Source organism: Anas platyrhynchos, chromosome 6 (genome assembly GCF_047663525.1).
Source record: "Anas platyrhynchos isolate ZD024472 breed Pekin duck chromosome 6, IASCAAS_PekinDuck_T2T, whole genome shotgun sequence".
NCBI lineage: Eukaryota > Metazoa > Chordata > Aves > Anseriformes > Anatidae > Anas > Anas platyrhynchos.
Genome location: NC_092592.1, coordinates 26,115,947 through 26,137,515, shown reverse-complemented (window position 1 = coordinate 26,137,515; position 21,569 = coordinate 26,115,947). Strand labels below are relative to the sequence as shown.

The following is a 21,569-nucleotide window of genomic DNA, read 5'->3' as shown; positions in this document are numbered from 1 at the left end:
GTCCAAGTAATCTAAGACAAGACTCCTGTAGCTGGCAACACAGGCTGAACAAATGTTTACTACCAGAACATTGTACCCCACCATGGACCTTTTCTTGCCTAATGACATTGCCTGTGTTCAAAATTCTGTGAGTACCAATGCCTGTTTCATCCTGTGGTAACCCTGAGAGGATTACCCTGTGGTTTATCCTTCAGGGTGCCAAAGCTAAGACAGATCAGATTTGCTGATGGTTTCCTGAGAAACTCATATATTTTAATGCTTCCCATAGCTTGCCTAAGCAGGGGTGGGATGCACAGTGCTCCTTTTCTTCTGCCCATTGAATATAGAATTTTTTTGAATCACTCAGACCAATGAAAGGTACATTTGTGCAGCTGCTATGAGGTCATGTGTCAGGTCTGAGTTTGTGTCTCTCTCTCTCTTTTTTTTTTTTTTTTTTTTACTTCTGGAAAAAAGCTGGTATTAGAGTTTAAGAACATATTTTTAAAAATATTATTGTTTCAAGCAGCACTAAAATGTTAGTTATACCATGCATGTGACCTCATCAGTGTTGTTCTAGTACAGGTATCTTTCCATCTGTTCAAATTCAAAACAGAGCTTCTCCTTGCAGTAATGTAATTTGCACTTTAGGTTTCCTGAGTGCATAAGGGAATCTTCCAAGTGCAAGCATTTTCTGACATAACAGCTGACATGTGGTGCCAAAGCCACTGAACATCTACCTTTCTAATTGTAATTATTCCTAAAATTTTCACAAAAATTTCACTGCAACATTCTTACCCAAGTGAAATAGTAGACTGAGTTATTTTTTTTCTTCATAATTAACCAGAAAAGATGGTTTTAAAATTACTTCATTTGGATCACCTTCTCCCTCTATATGATGTGGCCCAGGCTAACTTTAAGTGGCAGGAATTAATACTATAGAAATGGACCAATTTTCTCTGATAGATAGCTGGAAGAACCTTCATATCTCCTTGAAGGCAAAGTAATTGAATTAAAAAATGTATTTTCAGAGATAGTAAGATATTTATTTTTATCCGGAATCTAAAAATCTAAAAACTTACTTTTAAATCTGCCTACCAATTTCAGAGAGGATTTTGTATAGACAGTCTCACTCACATATTTGCTATGCAGTCTTTACTTGTGATTTATAAAGAAAGCTGATGTTAGAATGCTGGTCTGGAAGAGCTAATTGCTTCTTCACAGATTTCCTGTGTGAATTAGGTTATATCTACAGACTGAGATTACCCACAAATCTGACTCTGAGTGTCACTGAATGCTGGCTGTTCACGTAGAATCCAGAGCTTTGAGTTTATGCCAAAATCATTCATTTAAAAGGCAAAGATTGTGTTAGGAACAGCATAATGAGATGATTCAGAGACACTACACTAGACAGAAAGGTGCTTGAGCCAACTGGTGGAGAATGCAGCCAATCCCTTCTATCTCCCTTGCTTAGGCCCTCAGATTACTATCCTTCAAAGGGCAGGGAAGAAGGCTTATTCCTTTCCTGTAAGGAATGAGATGGAGGCAGACACAACTGTAGCTGGATCACTCTCCACAGTGTGGGAGGCATTGGTTCTGTACCCTCAGTCTGAAAGAGTGAGGGCACCCCCTATTTTCCTGTAAAGCATCATAGCCCTGAGGCTATAACCACAAGGGGATGAAATGGTTAGTCCCACTACACATGTTGAAGCATGAAGAATAAGTAGGCTTAGGGGCACAAGACTCAGGAGACAGAAAGGTTATTTTAAGGGACAGAATTTTTGATTTTTTTTAATCCTAGTAGACTAGGTAGCATGATCACTTTGTGACCTACTGATTTAAGAAGTTAAGAGCCACAACTTCGGTGGGAGCTCTGGATACATAGATAAAAAAATATTATAGAAAGAGGAGAAAAGAGTATTTCTGAGTATGCCATTTAGGGCATCTCAAGAGATATAGAAGTATACTCTATATACAGGCTTTTGAGAGGTCTCTAATGCTGCACTGCTTAGCTCTCCCAAAAGAGGAAAAGAGCTAATCATATGTTCTAGCAAGAGTATCAGTGGCTAGAAACTTTGCTTGCAGCAACCAGTGACACTGAAAGAGTTTTCATGTTGTGGAGTTAGATGTGCATGATGAAGATTGTACTTCCTGGTCCCTTCCTGGTGAGACCCATCTCATTTTTGGGTCTCAGCTTCTTGCTATGAATTTTCTAACCGTGAAGTGAGAACAGGTTTGTTCTAAGGCTTTCTAAGGCTGTTCTAAAGCATAAATGCTTTATGATCACGACATATTTCCACTGGTGTTAGAAACCACAAGGAAATTTCAAAATCCTTCCATTTCACTGAAAAGATTTTATTTTCTTTCTGTGAAGGATTAATTGTTTAATCAGAATGTTAGTGCATATCCATATCTTCCCTTAAATAGAACTGTCTGAGCCTTATTTATCTGAAATATTAAAAAAAAAAAAAAAAAAAAAAAAAAAAAAAAGGGGGGGGGGGAAATTATGTGTAGGTTAGAGCTGCGTAAGGCAGTGGTTTTGTTTGTTTTTGTTTTGTGCCAGGATGTTTTGCATAAATTTGTATTCTGGTCATTCCCACGGCAACTGCATCATGTGGAACTTCTAACCTCTGGGGTACTGAAATTTGCTGAAGGAGCACATAAAGACAGCATCTTCTTACTGCAAAAAACCGCAAACTTTTATTCAGTAGGCTGGTGCTTATCCCCAGTTCTAGGAATACAGTCCAGGGAAATGAGAAAATTTTCCCCATAATAACTGCTGTTATTAAGCAGATTTAGGTGCAATGCTGGCTTCAATGCATATGTCTTGATAGTTCTTTCTGTATCATTTGGCTTGTGAGTGGAAAGCCTTCTTATGAATAAGCATCATACCTTTAACATATTCAGTCATAACCCCTGTTCTGTAAGCAAAACATAGCCCTTCCCACACAATTTTAGTGAAACGTACATTGTAGTGAAGGTAAGCTCCGCTTATAGCAAAGGTAGGATCATAGAATCATGAGATGGAATGGACCCACACGTCCAACTCCTGGCTCCATGCAGCACCACCCAAAAAATGAAACCATGTCTAAGAAGTGTTGTCTAAACGCTTCTCAAACTCCTGCAGGTTCAGTGCTGTGACCACTTCCCTGGGGAGCCTGTGCCAGTGCTTGACCAACCTCTCAGTGAAGAACCTTTCCCTAACACCCAGCCTGTACCAGCTCCATACTGTTCCCTCAGGTCCTGTTGCTGTCCCCAGAGAGCAGAGCTCAGCGCTTGCCCCGCCACTCCTCTTGTGAGGAAGCTGCAGCTGTCATGAGGCCTCCCCTAGGCCTCCTCTGCTCTGGGCTGAACAAAACAAGTGCCCTCAGCTGCTCCTCATATGTCTCACCCTCTAGACCATTCACCATATTTGTTGTTCTCTTTGGATGCAAATAGTTTTTTGTCCTTATATTGTGGCACCCAAAACTAAACACAGTGCTCAAGGTGATGCCACACCAGAGCAGAGCAGGACAATCACTTTCCTCAGCTGGCTAGCAATGCTGTGCCTGATCCACCTGATCCATAATATGGCTGGCCCATTTAGCTGCCAGGGCACACTCCTGACTCTCATTCAATTTTCATTGACCAGAACCTCCACTTCCCTTTTACAGTTTTAAGTTTATCATTAGATAGTTTTAAGTGAACATTTTGATATTTCATTTGTATCAATTTGTTGGCCTCCTCAGCTTTACAGAGGCACAAATCCAGTAACAAGTTATACACGGATAAACTCATACCCTGGATCTTTATGCAATAAACCTAAGTTTTATGTTTGCTAATGGATCTAAGTGAGAATTTACTGAACAGAAATAACTTTGTCCTGTTCCTTTTCTGTTAACCTTGTTTTGGATGTCATGAACTGTTACCTCGTATTCATAGCATAGGGCTCAGATGTCTACCTAGCTTAAGACAGCTAGAAAGAGGTGGTCCCACTGAGGGGGACAAGAGAGCATAAAGCCACAACCTGTAAGTGCAACAGTGTGGGAAATACATCTCCATGTCATGAGTGCTGTCAGTGTGGAAATAGGGGGAAAGAAGAGTCAGAGGGCTGAGCCCACCACTTTGAAACTGAATTACTGAATTTTCAAGATGATGTGTGACAAGCATTCCTTTTCTAATGATTATTAGTTAATGAGTAAGAACAAAATTTCTAGTCCAGAAAAAATTATTTCCACAAGGAGAAAAGAGTACCCTTTCCTTTGGATTTTAGTATAAAAGCTTGGTGCACACTTGCAAATTCCACGTTTTGTTAAGTGTCCTATATGTTTTTATCTCCATATTGTCACCATTATCCTTCATATTCATCAGTCATCAGGAGGTCCTGTAACATCAGGATATATACTCTTTTGCCTTAAGCAAAAAATGCAAGTGGAGAACTTTATTTTGAGAGAAAAAGAGACATAGTGCTGAAAAGATATTACAGAAGCTGAACACATTTCTGTCTATTTTTTTGTGTTTGCTTGAGTTGTCTATCAGAAGCAACTAAGTTGCTGAAATATAGGCATAGTGTGGAGAAAGGTAGTGTGACTAAGGTGTGGCATAGCAATATTCTCCATTCAGTTCAGTTGTCTCCTGCAAAGTTCAATAAAATTATTTGATTGTGCTATTTTAGGAATTTAATTCTCTCAAGAGGCTCACATTTTCTGAATATATGGCTATATACGCTGAATTTCACATGTTGGTGTCTGCTCACACAGAATTCATCCTTGCTGTTCATCTTATCAAGTCTTTGGCATACTTGTATGGAATAATTACAGAATTTATAATAACAGTGATGTGCTGAAATGAGGAAGAGGTGCTGAACCTTTTTTTTTTTTTTTTCTAGTTTCTTTCTTCTGGTTTCTGCCACCTTCTTTTCACTTTCTCCTCCCCCTTTTCTCCTTCCTGTCTTACTCCTTTGCTCCCCTCAGTTCATAGTCATATTCACTGTGTCCCTACAGAAATGCTGCAAGCTGCACATGAACTAAGTCCAGACAGCACTAGCCACTGAACTGGCAATGTCTGCCAGCTGATGGTACAAAGTTGTCTCGTTCTCTTATTTCCGCTTCTTTTACCTCAAGCGACAACAGCTATGAAGGCTTTATGCTCTCTTGTCTAATGTGTCAGACAAGTCCCAGAGAAAATTACAAAGGGTATTCTGTTGATGATATTTTCTGCAGTGCTCAAGTTTTGTGATATGTTACTAAATAAAAACAAAATTAATGGATTTCTTTTTTCCTTTATCTGTCAGTTATTCTAAGTTGAGCAAAAATGAACACTGGTTCAAATAAATCATTATAATAGATTTGTGTTAGCTTTATTTAGCCAATTCTCTGTATTCCTTAACATTTATGTGGTCTCCAATTATACCAATATTTTACTTGTCACTGCAAAATGTCAGGTTATTGCTTCAAAGGTAACCTCATTTTATATAATCAGATGGAGACTTAGCTGATGTAATAAAGCTCTGTAGATTGGATAAAATTCCAATTACTGTTTCCATAGTAATGAATAACAATTACTAACATAACAAAGATGGTAGTATTTTAAAGGTGTCTGTATTTTATTTTACTTTCAATGATAAACACACCCGTTTCTTGGAGACATCATGATAATAACACTATTGAGAGTTTGCATTTCCTTTTGAGGGATGACACCAAGGTCTCTCATTTAGTTTTAAAAATTGTCTGGCCAAGTTTATAAGTTCCTCAAAATATGCCTGCAAGTAATTTGCTTTTTAGGCAACTATCACTGATCCCAGACAAATAATTAATCAATACAAGAAGTCAACCTTGGCTGTGACACACATAGCTGAGACAGAACTACAACAAGATATCACAATGTATATTGATGAAAAAATTAAAGAAAATATTATAATAGCAAGCAAAAATGCTGTCATTATTTTTTAAATTGCATTGTCACAATAAGCTAACAAAGTTTGTAAAACAAACCACATTTTGCATCACTTTAAATCCAGGTATAAAAAATTGTAATTAATCAGGTTCTTTACAAATGTCTTTACAGTCTTGATTTCATAACATACCATTTGGTTTTACAGATATCTATCTATGATAATTAATTAACAGTTTCTGTCTGCTTTTTTTTTTAAAGTGTTTTCCTTCTCTGGTTAGAAATACTTATTAACTTGCTTAACTATCTGCTCTTGTTTTAGGTTGGCATAGTACTTCATTATTCTACTCTATCTACTATGCTATGGATTGGAGTAACTGCAAGGAATATTTATAAGCAAGTCACAAAGAAACCTCAGTCGTGCCAAAACAGTGACCAACCTTCTTATCCAAAGCAACCACTACTCAGGTATAGAATATTACATATAATATTTTTCTAAGTAGTCCTTAAGCATGTAAATTTTAAACACTTTTATTTCTGTATACTCTATTTTTATAGACTATAAATATAACCTATAAAGAAATGAGTCGTTTAGAGTACATAAAAATCTGAATATTTATCGTATGCTAATAGTTAACTATACTCAGGAGATATGCAGAACTGGTATTGGCTATGTTTAGATACCTCTGTCTCAACAGGAACAATTCAAGTGTTCTTGTTCAGTTTCCTATGGATAGGGGAAAAATAATAATAATAAAAGGCTTGCTTCTGGGTTAAGGCATTATTTAATCTTCAAAACTCTTCTATAACGATGTTCTCTTTACCCTTATCCTTTGTTATAAATCTTGCCCACACTTGTATTGATTGCGTAGTAACCTGATAGCAACCTTCCTCATTCCACACTAGAGATCTAATGCTATTACTGGAGAGACTGGAAGTCTGGACTCCTTGTCAGCCTTCTAGATAGAACACACTAATATGTCTCTGACAGTGTAGCAATTGTAACGCAGCATCTTGAATATAAGACTAACTGCTCCCATCATGCAGCAAGAATGTTAACTGGGTGCCTAGCTTCAAGCCAAAATTGTACAGGGGGGGAAAAAAAAAAAAAAAAAAACACTAAGATTTCTACCACAGGTGTGAGAAGAGGGATTTGCCTTTTTTGACTTCAGCTATGAAAAAGTCAGGTGTTGTGTTGGTAAAAGTTATATATAGTGTCCCTGTGTAGATTTTAGAGGGAGACTAAGAGGAACTTCCAGAGAGCAATTCCTTGCAACTGTCTTGTATGTTTGTGTGAAGACAGGATGAGTTATCATACAGAAGTATCTCTCTTTCACCTTAGGTCATGGAAAAAACAGACAATTTAGTCTAAAGACATCATTTTTATATACTGACAAACAAGAAGTATTCATTCTACTCTTTATGGCTTTGCCAAAAAATCCAGATTAGTGTATTCTTTTAAACACAGTCTAGCTATTTTATTTTGAACACAAAATTTTTATTAAGCAGTCCTTATAATGGCTGTGTGAAGTTGTCACAACTTGTTAAAAGGCTATGGGAATATGAATGAGCTTTTCTGTTCAGACTCTACTGAGTGAAATCTGTATTAATATGACTAGTTCCCTGATTTTTAAATATATTCTTTCAGGGAGAAGAAATTATATAAAGTTCACATAATTTTTTTTATAGTCAAGAGAAGAGCTATATTGAATATTAGATATGTTAGGTACAAGCTAAAGGAAATACTTTCACAGAGAGTGCCTGACTTTGCTAATCCATGATTTACTATACCATTCTTCACAGATGAGAACTTCACTCTTCCAGCTAGTAGCCCATGGTAAAATGAATAATTGCCAATTTTCAAATGCTGCCATGTGGCTATTAAGGTAGAAAATTGTTTCAGGTTACATATATACAGCATAGTGTATGTTCTTCAAATTCAAATCTTGTTCAAGCTGGAAAACAACAGGCATTCAAGTTCCAGAAAATATTATTCTAATTAAAATCCTTGTATCAGTCATGTTGAGGTTCTCAGCCAGTGAAAATAAATAATAGATATTTTTAGTTTAGTAACAGAAATGATAAACCTACTTTTAGCTGTAGAAGAACATGAATATAATTGTTTAATAACTAAGTAAAATGATTCCAGAGTTATTTTCACACTCTGGGCACCATATGTCCTAGAGACACAGCCACTGGAATGTATAATATGATTTTTTAATGGTTAGTACTAGCTTCAAAGTAGTGAGGATCAATTTTATTTCATGTAGAAAATGGGCATAGTATATGGAAAATTATAAATTGCTTTAAGCAAGAAAACGCCAAACTAAATAATTAGTAATTATTGTTCTTTTAGACCTATAATGATTATTTTTATGGCCATTTCAACTTTACTGGTTTTAATAAAATTAAAATCAGAATTATTCTGTATCATAATATTTCCATAAAATCCATTTAAGATACTTACATTTCAGTGTAGTCATTTATAAGAAATATTTTAACCAGACTGTTCTTGTATCTATAAGCTGATGCCAGCTTTCTACCTATTGTGTCTTGGGTACATAAGAGATAACATCACAGTTTGTCTGGGTATGGGGTATTTGTGGTAATTTCTGTCTCCATCATCACCAGTAGATAGCTAAGCAATATTAAGTTTATTCAAACGAAGAATGAGTTAGGTTCTTTTGAGTATCAGGACCATCACTGCTAGAAAGAATATAATGCAGTCTGCAAGTAACTTTAAAGGAAGAGGTGGTTTGTCAGTAATCTGCGTCTACAGAACTAGTTTGGCTTGTATTCAGTTTTTGTTGAACATTTAAAAAAAAGTGTTCAGCAGCTTTTGCTGAACACATACGAATGTGTTTGGCAAGAACTGTGCACTTTGCTGTTCTCCTTCAGTCCCTTCTGGTAATGAATATATATGATAGACGGGGTTTCCAGTTCATGTATGATTTTTTTTTTTAATTCTTTGTGTATGCACTTGCTATATGAAACATAAGGATATTTTTTTGTGAGTCAGTAAATTGAAACTACTGCCAAAAATCAACACATAAATCTGTGACATGGAATTTACCAAGAAATCACATTCACACCACATTTTTTTCAAGGAGCTTGATCCACTCTAAAATGTAGATGAAATACTGAAAATAAATACCAAAATATCTAAAGGGGATATTTGTACCTTTTAGTAGAAAACAATTTGCTTGTAACAATTGATTCTGTTTCCCTGCCATGTTATTATTATATTATATATATTGTTATATATATGTTATATATTATATTAATTTACTGAAGTATGATTAATGATGTAGACTTGATCTTTTCCAGCTAGTTTTTCTTGAAAAGAAAATATGTATCCTGTTATGTAAAATACTGGTTCCCTATTATTTTTCTCTGTTTTGAGATCCAGTAATTAAACTGGAAGCCCTTTTACAGCATAGTTTTACTGAAACTTGTTATCCATGACAATATAATTTTGAATATTGCCTCTTTTTATACATTAATCATATAATATATGATATATCATATATGTTACACATCATACATTATATATCATGTCATATATAATATATAAAAATATATATTATACATTAATTATAGAGATAAAACTGTCAGGACATACCACTTTGACTGAAAACAGCTGTAACAATTCTGACATTTTTCACTAAATGTGTCTGGACGCTAATGAGATGGATCAAATTAATGCATCATTGAATTTTGTGTATTTAAATACTGAACCCTGGCACTTCAGCAGATAATGAAATCACTTCTTGTAAAATATACTCTTTAGTATTCTTAATAGAAATAAGTAATTCTGTCTGTTCATCCTCTGTGGACATTTGTGAAACCTGGCGTTGTTTCGGCTTCTGACTAATCTGAAGTCATATTTTGCTAGCAAAGGGGCATGCAAGATTCAGCTTTTTGTATACCTGTGGTGTACAAAACTACTTGTCAACCCAAGCTGAGGTACAGGTAGCATTATTTTTTATACCTGATATTCATTCATTTTTCATGTGATAACTTAAGTGCATACAGCTTAGAATTACAGACCAGGTAGAAAATGTTTCTTTAAGGTATTCTATTAAAATCATTCCTTTCCAGAAAGAGAACAAAATTAGACTGCTATCATTGTAAATACTGAGCACAATTGCACTATAAAAATTTAAGAAGCTGCAGATGGACCAGATATTGGTGTTAAGGAGACAGATAATTTAGTTACCTTTAATTTCATATTTGGGTACAAGTACGTCTCCTAATTTCCTCCATCTTCTTTTATTCAGTGAACATCCTGCAAGGTTACTAATAGAGCAAACCTCAGATTATAGAGAATCCTATATCTGTCATGAAAAGAAAACCATCCAATATACATAAATAAGTCTACTGAATCGTAAAATGGATAACAAGTTATGTTACTGTCTCTGCTGAACTTCATCTTGTTTATTGTGTAATGTATCTTGATACACTTTTTGAAAGGTTTTTACTATCGCTGTGGGACTTAGGGGGAAAGTATCTTTTTCAGTGCCTTAGAAAAATTGTATATATACCATTAGTAACAATTTATGAATGGATTGTGTGTTCTTCCTTTTGTATTCAGATTTGCTAGTCCTAGTACTATGGCTCTTAAAAAATAACATAAAGAATTTTTAGGATATCATAACTCAAGCAATTTATATCAGTTTTCACAAGCACACTCAGAGCACCTACAGTCAGTATCACTGGCTTCAATTTGATTTTCTTCATTGCTTTTAACTATATTTTTTTAAGTTAAGAATAATTTTTTAGAATAATAAAAAAAGCTGTTTGCGTATTTCATATCTTTTGAAATGTCTTAATGGTATTATAGAAACCATCTTTTAATTTGCACAAACAGTAGACCTAGTCTACAATGTCACCTAGAAGGTAACAGCTGAAATGGTCAGCTGAACTCATATCTGCTAGCGGATGCATACATACATACATGTGTATGTTTCTGGTGTTCTTTATGAGCTTGTGTACGTACAATTACTGAGTGATGTCTTGGAAGAAGCAACAGGGGTCTTCCTTGTGGGTTATGTGTAGCAATGACTAACAGCCTACGACCTGATCACATGCATGTGCAAGCGTGATAATGCTCTATTTACATCCTCCTCCTCTCTCCTACAAATGTAGCAACAGCTCTTCACAGTCATTCCCTGGTTCGTTATCTCAGCTACCCAAGCATTTATCAGTAGTATCCAGCTAAACAGTAGCTAAGTATATTTGTCTGTGACATTGACTTCTGTTAAATTCTTTCACAGCAAAAAGCAGAAAACATTCTGAACTTTCACATCCAGAAAAAATTATCTCCTTTGATTTCTGTCAACAAATCCGGTGATGAGCCTCTTGTCTTTGGCAGTGGGAAGGTTTTACAGACTTTTGCATGGCACCACAATGGTTATGGCATCTGCTGAGTGTTTTTCTTATAACAACCCTGCTTGTCTTAGGATGAACACTTAGGTGCTTGGTCTGGATTCTGACAAGGTAGAAACCAACTCGTGGGCCTACTAAATGGATCTACTAGAGCTTGGCTGGAAGTGGTGTGACTTTCATCACAATTTGATGATATGGCAATTTTTACTGAATAAGTTACCAATAGAGTAGGCTTTTTCCTGAACTTGAGTTGCATACTACAATACTAATTAGGTCACTGAAAATTGGTGTGTGATGTTTTGGCACTGTAACAGAGGTACTAACTCCAGTAATGAAGACCAAAGACATATTCACTCTTTTAAGAGTGATTATATCCTTTACCAAATAAAACCCCTATGATAAAAAGAACTGATGATTTCTAATATTCCCAAGGTTACAAGTGTCTTCAACAGGTAATACTTCTCTGAGGGTCTAGGAAATTTCCCTTATCAGTTATAACCAGTTGGCTATAATTTATTGCAGCATAATCACATCAGTGTAACAGGGAATCAAAATTTGACCATGATAACAAATTCTCTGTTGAATGTCAAGTTTTCCAAATATATCATGTCATCTTCTTGGCCATGTTCTTTTCTAGATCTTGAGTGTGAATCATAAGTGACTTAATTTACATTCTGACAGACACAGACATTACTTGTACCCTTGACACCAATAGCTCTGAAATGCAGTTAAGTTCTAGTGCATTTTTCATTAGCACTGGCTCTTGTGAATTCATGTCTTCTGGTGTCAAATAATGATTGAGGGAGAGAGAGAGGGGTCAGATGAAAAGCATCCATTACAATCTATTGTGTTCTTCTATATGTTCTGCCCTTAAATATTAGTTCCTCTACTCTTCATCCATGGATGTTGATTCTTCCTTCCTACAGTGAACATACCAAACCTCCTCCATAAAGTTTAAACTTAAGCTTGATTATCCCAATGATTATGAGCCTTTTTCTTAACAACTCTCTGTAGTTTGTAAATGCTGAAACAAATGGAAGATGCCAGAGGACAGAATTCTCAGAGCCCCTGAGATCTCTGTACTATTTGCTGTTAAAATAGCCACAGTTCTGTCATTGAAGGGTATGTGAAAGTGATGCCCCTCGCTCACACACACACACTGTGAATAGAGTTTTCACTATTTGGGTGAATCATTGTACAGCAAGCTAGCAGTCACTAAAATATCTGCTGTGCCACGCTCATGGAAATTGGCTGTACTTTAAATACCTTATTGAATCCCTTGCTTAGAGGAAAGAATATTTTGTGGGCTGAGTCAGTCATTAGGAAATGTAACTTCTCTGATGTTATCATCAGTGCCTTTTATTTTAATTATTGTAAGTTAATACTAGAAAGTTGATTTTTTTTCCAATGTATATTTTTAGGTCACTCTCAAATTGTGCTGTAATTAGTTTGATTCATTCCTGAACAATGGAAGTTTTTTCTATCCTCATGAGTTTGGAAGGCTGCTTATAGCCTAAACACCACAAGCTCTTAAAAATAACAGTGTGTAACAACTATTTTCTTACATATTATTTGTAAATCTGTGGTCCTTTCTTTCTTGTTTCAGTATTTATCATATTTTGCAGGACAGAGTAAGGTCATACTGCTGAAATACATTTTTTGCATTTTTGCACTTGATGAAAATGGCCACTTGCCGAGGCGATCAGCTCCGGGGCAGAAGCGTTCTGCAGCAGAGCAGGGGAAAGGACAGACAGGGCTAATTTTTCCGGCACTGAGCCCACTTGAGGGAGCCGCCAGGACCCAGCAGCCCTCGCGAGGGAGGTGAATGAGGCGGAGTCGGAGGCAGCAGCTCCGCAGAACGGCCTCCTCGGCCGTTCAAAAGCTGCCCCTAGGGTGCGCGAGTGACCAGGATGGGCAAACAGGGCATGGCATGTCAGAAGGGAGTGGCGCGGCAGTTAGCGCTGGCAGGGCAGAGCATTCCCCCCTGCCCATATGAACACCTCCTCTAATGGAGGTCTACCACTATCTCAGCTGCAATGGTGTACACCAGGCACAGCACACTCTCCAGGAAGTCTGTACACACCCAGACCGACTGCCTGCTCAAAACTGCGGCAGTTCAGGTCTCCAGGTGCAGGGACTGCCTGAGCCTGTTGCTACCACCTGTGGGGGGCAAAGAGACTGTGTGTGTGAAGTGCGAGCAGGTGGATGACCTGGTCCACCTCGTGGCAGAACTCAAGGAGGAGGTCGAGAGGTTGAGGGATGTCAGGGAGTGTGAGCGGGAGATAGACTTGTGGAACAACTCCCTGCACGGCCTGAAGGACAGGTACTGGGGTGAGACACCCCAAATGGGGGTGGACCCCCTTCTCTGTTGCTGTTGGGCAGAGGCGGGGGACCTAGGAACTGAGGAGGAATGGAAACAGGTCCCTGCTCTACATCACAGATGATGCCCCCCCCTACCGGCCCCACCTTCCCAGGTGCCCTGGAGCTTGAGAGACTGGTAGCTGAGGAAGAGATAGGAAGTCTACCCAGGAGGATGCCTAGGGCAAGGAAGTCAACTCCACGCCTCAGGACTGCTTCCACCAGGACAGAAAGAAGCGTGATTGTTGTGGGTGACTCCCTTCTCAGGGGAACAGAGGGACCTATTTGTCAGCATGACCCTACCCGTAGGGAAGTCTGCTGCCTCCCTGGGGCCAGGGTCAGGGACATTGCCAGAAAGCTTCCCAACCTTGCTGAAAGCAGTCTAGGAAGTTTCTGGAGAGTGTGGAAGATAGCTTCCTGACGCAGCTGATTAGTGAGCCTACCAGGGGAGGTGCCCTGCTAGACCTTCTCTTCACACACAGAGAAGGACTGGTGGAAGATGTGGTGGTTGGAAACTGTCTTGGGCAGAGTGAGTATGCCCAAGTGGTAGAGTTCTCCATTCTTGGAGAAGCCAGAATGGGGACCAGTAAAACCACTGTATTGGACTTCCAGAGGGCCGACTTTGAACTGTTCAGGACACTGGTTGGTAGAGTCCCTTGGGAGGTGGTTCTGAAGGGCAGAGGAGTCCAGGGAGGCTGGGCGCTCTTCAAAAAGGAAATCTTAATGGCACAGGAGCAGTCTGCCCCCACGTGCCCAAAGATGAGCTGGCTGGGAAGAAGACTGGCCTGGCTCAAGAGAGAATTGTGGCTTGAGCTTAGGAGGAAAAAGAGGGTTTACAATCTTTGGAAAAGAGGGCGGGCCACTCGGGAGGACTATAAGGATGTTGTGAGGCAGTGCAGGGACAAAATTAGAAAGGCCGAAGCTCATCTGGAGCTCAATCTGGCAACTGCCATCAAAGACAACAAAAAGTGTTTTTACAAATACATTAATGCAAAATGGAGGACTAAGGAGAATCTCCAGCCTTTACTGGATGCAGGGGGGAACTTAGTTACAAAAGATGAGGAAAAGGCAGAGGTGCTTAATGCCTTCTTTGCCTCAGTCTTTAGCGGCAAAACCAGTTGCTTTCTGGATACCCAGTACCCTGAGCTGGTGGAAGGGGATGGGGAGCAGAATGTGGCCGTCACTATCCATGAGGAAATGGCTGGTGGCCTGCTATGGCACTTGCATGTATGCAAGTCGATGGGGATAAATGGGATCCACCCGAGGGTACTGAGAGAACTGGCGGAGGAGCTGGCCAAGCCACTTTCCATCATTTATCAACAGTCCTGGCTATCAGGGGAGGTCCCAGTTGACTGGCGGCTAGCAAACATGACGCCCATCTACAAGAAGGGCCAGAGGGCAGACCCAGGAAACTATAGGCCTGTCAGTTTGACCTCAGTGCCAGGGAAACTCATGGAGCAGATTATTTTGAGTGTCATCATGCAGCACTTGCAGGGCAACCAGGTGATCAGGCCCAGTCAGCATGGGTTTATGAAAGGCGGGTCCTGCTTGACGAACCTGATCTCCTTCTATGATAAAGTGATGCACTTGGTGGATGAGGGAAAGGTTGTGGATGTGGTCTACCTTGACTTCAGCAAGGTATTTGACACCATTTCCCACAGCATTCTCCTCAATAAACTGTCTACTCGTGGCTTGGACTGGCATACGCTTTGTTGGGTTAAAAACTGGATGCATAGCCGGGCCCAAAGAGTCATGGTGAATGGAGCCAAATCCCATTGGAGGCCAGTCACTAGTGGCGTCCCCGAGGGCTCGGTACTGGGGCCGGTCCTCTTTAATATCTTTATTGATGATCTGGATGAGGGGATCGAGTGCACCCTCAGTAAGTTCGCAGGTGACACCAAGTTAGGTGCATGCATCGATCTGCTCAAGGGTAGGAATGCTCTGCAGGAGGATCTGGATAGGCTGGACCGATGGGCTGAGGCCAACTGTATGAAGTTCAACAAGGCCAAGTGCTGGGTCCTGCACCTGGGGTGCAATAACCCCAAGCAGAGCTACAGGCTGGGAGATGAGTGGTTGGAAAGCTGCCAGGCGGAGAAAGACCTGCTGGCTGAATATGAGCCAGCAGTGTGCTCAGGTGGCCAAGAAGGCCAACGGCATCCTGGCTTGCATAAGAAGCAGCGTGGCCAGCAGGTCTAGGGAAGTGATTGTCCCCCTGTACTCAGCTCTGGTGAGGCCGCACCTCTAGTACCATGTCCAGTTTTGGGCCCCTCACTACAAGAAGGACATCGAGGTACTCAAAAGAGTCTAGAGAACGGCAACAAAGCTAGTGACGGGTCTGGAGAACAAGTCCTATGAGGAGCGGCTGAGGAAGCTGGGTTTGTTCAGCCTGGAGAAGAGGAGGCTCAGGGGTGACCTTATCGCTCTTTATAAGTACATTAAAGGAGTCTGTAGAGAGGTGGGGGTTGGTCTATTCTCCCACGTGCCTAGTGACAGGATGAGGGGGAAAGGGCTAAAGTTGTGCCAGGGGTGTTTTAGGTTGGGTATTAGGAAGAACTTTACTGAGTGTATTGTGAGGCATTGGAATGGGCTGCCCAGGATAGTGGTGGAGTCACCATCTCTGGAGGTCTTTAAAAGACGTTTAGATGTTGAACTTAGCGATATGGTTTAGTGGAGGACTTGTTGGTGTTAGGTCAGAGGTTGGACTCGATGATCTTGAGGTCTCTTCCAGCCTAGACAATTCTGTGATTTTGTGAAATCGAATGTAAGAGAAGCCATATTTTCCTTCAAGCTATTGGTTTAATTTTATTCATCAAAATATTCCTTATATTCAAAGTCAAAATACTTTAGTGTATTAGTATATTGGATATTGAAATAATCTAAGGAGCCATTGCAGTTTTGATTAGGTTTAATTATAAAGATAATCTTTTGAACAATGTTATTTTTCTGAAGACAATTTTAGTGACTGACATTAAAATATGATACAGCTAGTGATAGAATGGTACAACCAAAAACGCTGTTCTGTAAAACTGTAGTGTGAGGAGAAAAAAAAAAAACAATGCTGGTACCCTAGCCAGAATGAACAGAAAGATTCTGCCACCTGAGGAATAAAACCTAGAAAGAGCAAAAAAGCAAAACCTAAGAATACAAAACAGACTTTGGAAGTCTGTTCATCATGAATGAGGTGGAGAGTATTCCAGAACCTAAAGGTGCTTTGAAGCTGGTTTGATACATTAGGGACATGTTGGTATTACATGTTCACTCTTGAAAGGCTGATATATAGTCAAATGGAGTCATGGATTATAGCCAGAGCCATTTTATTGCTAGCCAGCAATTAGAATGAAATATCTGTATTGGAAAAGAGTATAAAATGGTGACAAGGGAAACATTTTCCTGAATTCTTCATGTTCAATTTCAGCTTGAAGCTAAATGCATTTCCGTCGAATGGAGAAAAATTATCTTAGGTCAGAGAAAATATTTAATTCAGCTTTGAACTAATTGTTTCATGCTAGACCACTTTCATTAGAAGCAAAGTACTAAAATATGAAACAGTTTCACAGTAGCAATATATTGTTAGTGGTACCCTAAGAAAGATGTTGCGCTTTGCATAGGATATGTAAATACTTGTTTAGACAGCATTGAATTGCCAGTAGAGGAGGCATTTTCCTGCCTGAGTCAAATGGGAAGTGATTAGAACTTTTCTTCACCTTCAAGTTGACTGAATACATCTTAAGTGAATGATGCTTGGAAAAGAGTTTCCTCATTGATTGATAATCTTATTTCAAGAGTTTGTTACAGTCCAAGTAGAAAAAGGATTTTGTTACTGCCATAAGTAACATGCAGGTGGCATACACATGATGTTGATGAATTCCAGAGTATAAATTTAATAAAACCAAATCTTTATGAGATGTTGATGTAGAGGGAAAAATTTTTCCTCTTTGTTTAAAGAACAGTGTCTGAATTATTCCCCATAGATAAAAAGGAATAGTGGTTATTGCAAACAAAAAATATATTAACTATTACTTATTGAACTTGCAAGTCTTATATCAAGATCAAGACCCCTTGACCTGGAAGTGTCCCTGGTTTTAGTTATTCACAAATGTATCCCACCCCCCCCAAAAAAAGGCATCTTAACAACATCATCGATGGTGTTTTAATGGTGTTTTAATGACCTGGCCATTTAATGAGGGAACGATGACTTAAAAATTAACAATATGAGTTATGGCATTTGTAAGCTTACAAAGAAATGAGCTTCAGAAAGAATCGTAATGATATATGTGATATTTTCAGGTTTGAAAGGCTGTAATTACAAAATACTGATCTTCAGAACTGTATTAGGTTGAATTTTCAGCTGCTTTTATCATGAGTTCACATCTAGGTGTTTTCTGTAAATTCAGAATTCTTGTCGCACTACTCCTTGTCTCAACACTTTCTAGAATTCAAGCTAGTCATATACATAATTGTACAGGACAAGTTAGAGGGTAGGGTAAGCTTGATAAAATGTTCCATGCTTTGATATGCTGCTCCAGGCAAAATGTAAAACCCTGATTGGAAATTTTGCAAATTCTAAAAATCCTTGAAGATAATATATTCAAACTCCAACAGGGGCTTTGTAGAAAACTTTATCAGATTTGGAAGAGCTAAATATTTTCTTATATAATTCTCTAATGTCCTGTAGATTAAACTTGATTATGCAAAAAATCTGTAAAGAGAAATGCATAAGATAATTTCAACTCTGTCTATTGCCATGGTATGGACAAAGAAGTAAATATTTCCATCTAGATAAAATAATATTCACAACAGTTACAGAAAACACTTTCTAACTTTTAATTGTGGATTATTTAAGTTACTGAAAAATTTAAAAGTGAATCATTTTTTTCATTTAAATAAAGTTAGACTTCTGTAAGACACAAGTCCTTCTTATGAAAATTACATTAGAAAGATGCAACTAAAAGTTTGGCACAGTTCACCTTTGCTTTAAGTAACTATACATACACATCCAGCTTAACTGTAATGAGAACAGTGATGTTGCAAGAAAAAAATAAGATGTGAAGAATTGTAATGTTCTACAGACTTATGAACTGCAATGTCACAGAAACCTGGAACACTGCAGGCAACCAACTAGTATATTTTAGAATTGTTCAATATTCTATAGTAACTGCAGTACAGTACGAGTACTATGCATTTAAATAGTAGTGTGGCATAGATCTTTTATGTTATTGAATTTGCCAATACGTTGACACTATTCCGTTAACTAATTTTGGCTTTAAGATATTATAAGATACCAAGAGCAACTGTTAAACAATAAATAGTATATGGGTTTTCTTAAAATAAGTTAGGAACAGAAAACAAATATTTAAACAATATTTTTATGCAATTATGGTTTTAAATGTATGATTTTAACATTTCAGATTTTTCTGTTTATTAAGGGTTGGAAAAGTTCATGGGAAGAAAAATATATTCCTTGGACAAATATGGCTGGTGAAATCTACAGATACACAAATTAAATTTAGTATACTGCAGCATATTTTACTCTAAGTACCATAAATTCAGCTTCAGACCTGACTCATTCTATGCATATGTCCTGCCAAATGCATTTGATAATCTCTGTTTGGTTTATGCATGTTTGGAAGGAGGATTTAGAAGTCTCAGGAGGAAAAGTTGCATTAGAATAATTCACTTGTTTTTGAGTTTGGCTACCACAGTAAAATACGCATATACACAGCTGATCACCTTGAGCTTTTGTATCCTAAATAATTGAAACCCATTAGTGGAAACACAGATGTTTCTTTTCTTTTCATCTTGGTCTTAAAAACTCCAAATGAGAAGAAATTAATGAGAAAATCAGTTTTAAAGCAAAAATGTTTAAAGTTAGCATCCTCCTGCAAAATGGAATATTTGTTTTTCAAAATACTTTAAAGGTAGAGTATTTTAGAACTTTGTGCAGGCTTCAGATCAATTTTAGTTGTCCTTCAACTGCTAGGGCTGTAAGGACTGAAATAATCTTCAAGAGCAAGGTGTAGGTAGAAGGGCAGCTCACTGTTCAAAGCTACATTTCATACATCAATGCCTCAGAGTTTTGCCATTTATTTTTATCAGCACTTTTCCTTTTAGCATAAACAGGAAAATGAATCAGAGATGTTGAGGTTACTGCAGAGTGGGAAATGAAAGTTCTTCTATGTAACATAATTTTAGTATTCTGAATAAAGTGTGTACTAAAAAGTACACAGAGCGGATGAAACCCTTATGGTAGGTTATATTCACTAATGATGAATAGGTTATATTGACTGTAGGTGTTAAAGAGGAACATTTTTTGGATTAATTCAAAATTGCCTGCTGGGAGCTTCCTTACAGTAGTTCATATGTCTTAGGGGAAAGGCAGGTCTTATCTGTGGGTCTTGTAGGTCTGCAGTTCTTGTACATATGTAATATTTTCTCTGCTGTTTTAACTGAACATTTTAAACTCCGTATTTTTACATTTAACATTTTTACATTTTACATTTAAAAAAAATTTTCAAGTACAGCTGCAACATATTCAAAATGGGCATTCTGTTTCCTGTGTATTGATCTGATTTTTCAACGTCTGTCTTGCATTAGTTCAGTATGCTATTATAAATTGCTGTGAGTATATGTTGTGTTTACAGAGGCAGTTGGACAATTGCCTGTGCAGAACAGCATGCATTGTAAATGAAACTCAGTGAAATAGTTGAAAGTACAGAAAATGGGAGATAAGGGCATTGAAGAGAGGCATCAGAAAAGGAAATTTTGACCTACCTGTTAGTGAGACACATCTCTTGAGAGGTTCTACATTTGAAAGAGCAGGAAAGGAAAAAGAGAATATCTGCGATTACAATTATAAAACTCACAATATTTCACATTGTGCTTAGAGTTTGATTTCTGGAGTCATGTGATTTTGTTTGAACCCCTCAGCCTGGATTTGTAAAGCAAGTTTCTAACTCCTTATTTGCAATGACAGCTATAAAATTGAAAGAAGGAATACGTGAACTGAAATTACTTAAAAATTGTGAACTCTCATGGCTATTTGTGTGTTAAAAACAATGTTAGGAAGATGTCTAGAATATATTAATGACAAAATTCTCTGAAAGTACTGAAGACTAAATAATAAGCTTAATTTGCAGTAGGGGGTAAATAGTTTGATATTAGGAAAATATTTTAAACTACAAGAATAGTTGTAAATTAAAACACTTCACCTGGGAAGCTGTGGAAATTCTGTCGTTAGCAATTTGTTAACATAGATTAGATAAACCTAAGCCGTTCTTGATCAGTGTTTAATGTGACCCTGCCTCAGAATTTTTAAGCGTTCTAGATGACCTCTTGAGGTTCATTCCTGTCCTACAATTTGATTATTCTTAAGCATTTTTCTTAAGTGTTCTAATTTTTCAGACCTTTATTTACTGCTGAATTCCTACAGTCTTGTGGAACTCTAAAAGAATCTCTAGTGTTTTATTATGCAAGCAAATTTTGACAGAAGAGACTTTGAAACTAATGTGTTCCAAATATGCCTTTAGTGCTTGGAAATGTTATGAGTCTAGTAGAAACTGGCTGCTGATCCTCCAGGTATTTTTGTTCAGGTACCACATTACTGTATAAAACATAACAAAAAAATTAGGCCAACTTCTGCTCTGAGACATCCACACCCACAAAGTGTTTTCAGTGAATCAGAGGCAGTTAAACACACATAACCACAGGAAAAAAAAAAAAAAATGTTCTTAGATGAAAATTATTGCTTATTGCTAGTTAAAATTATGTAAATTTCCTGCAATTTTAAAGATAGGGATTAAAATAGTTTAAATGTATAATAGTTTAAATGTATAATATTTAACATACATTAGCAGAACAGAATGTCCAGATGAAACTTTATGCCTATATTAATTGAGTACTCAATAAATAATAAAGGGCTAGTGCCATTATTATTGGACCACACTTGGTCCGTAGGGAATCATTCAAGATTTTATCAG

At 37.7% G+C, this 21,569-nt stretch overlaps 1 protein-coding gene across 10 annotated transcripts in view; it reads left to right on the top strand.

Moving 5' to 3' along the window:
• Window positions 1-21,569, top strand: part of ADGRA1 (adhesion G protein-coupled receptor A1) — a 278,267-nt gene that overhangs the window by 234,137 nt on the left and 22,561 nt on the right. For all 10 annotated transcript variants that reach the window (XM_038181087.2, XM_038181086.2, XM_027460805.3 and 7 more), the window contains one exon: window positions 6,170-6,315. In XM_038181087.2, the coding sequence (XP_038037015.1) occupies window positions 6,170-6,315 (146 nt within the window). The remainder of the gene's footprint in view (window positions 1-6,169; window positions 6,316-21,569) is intronic.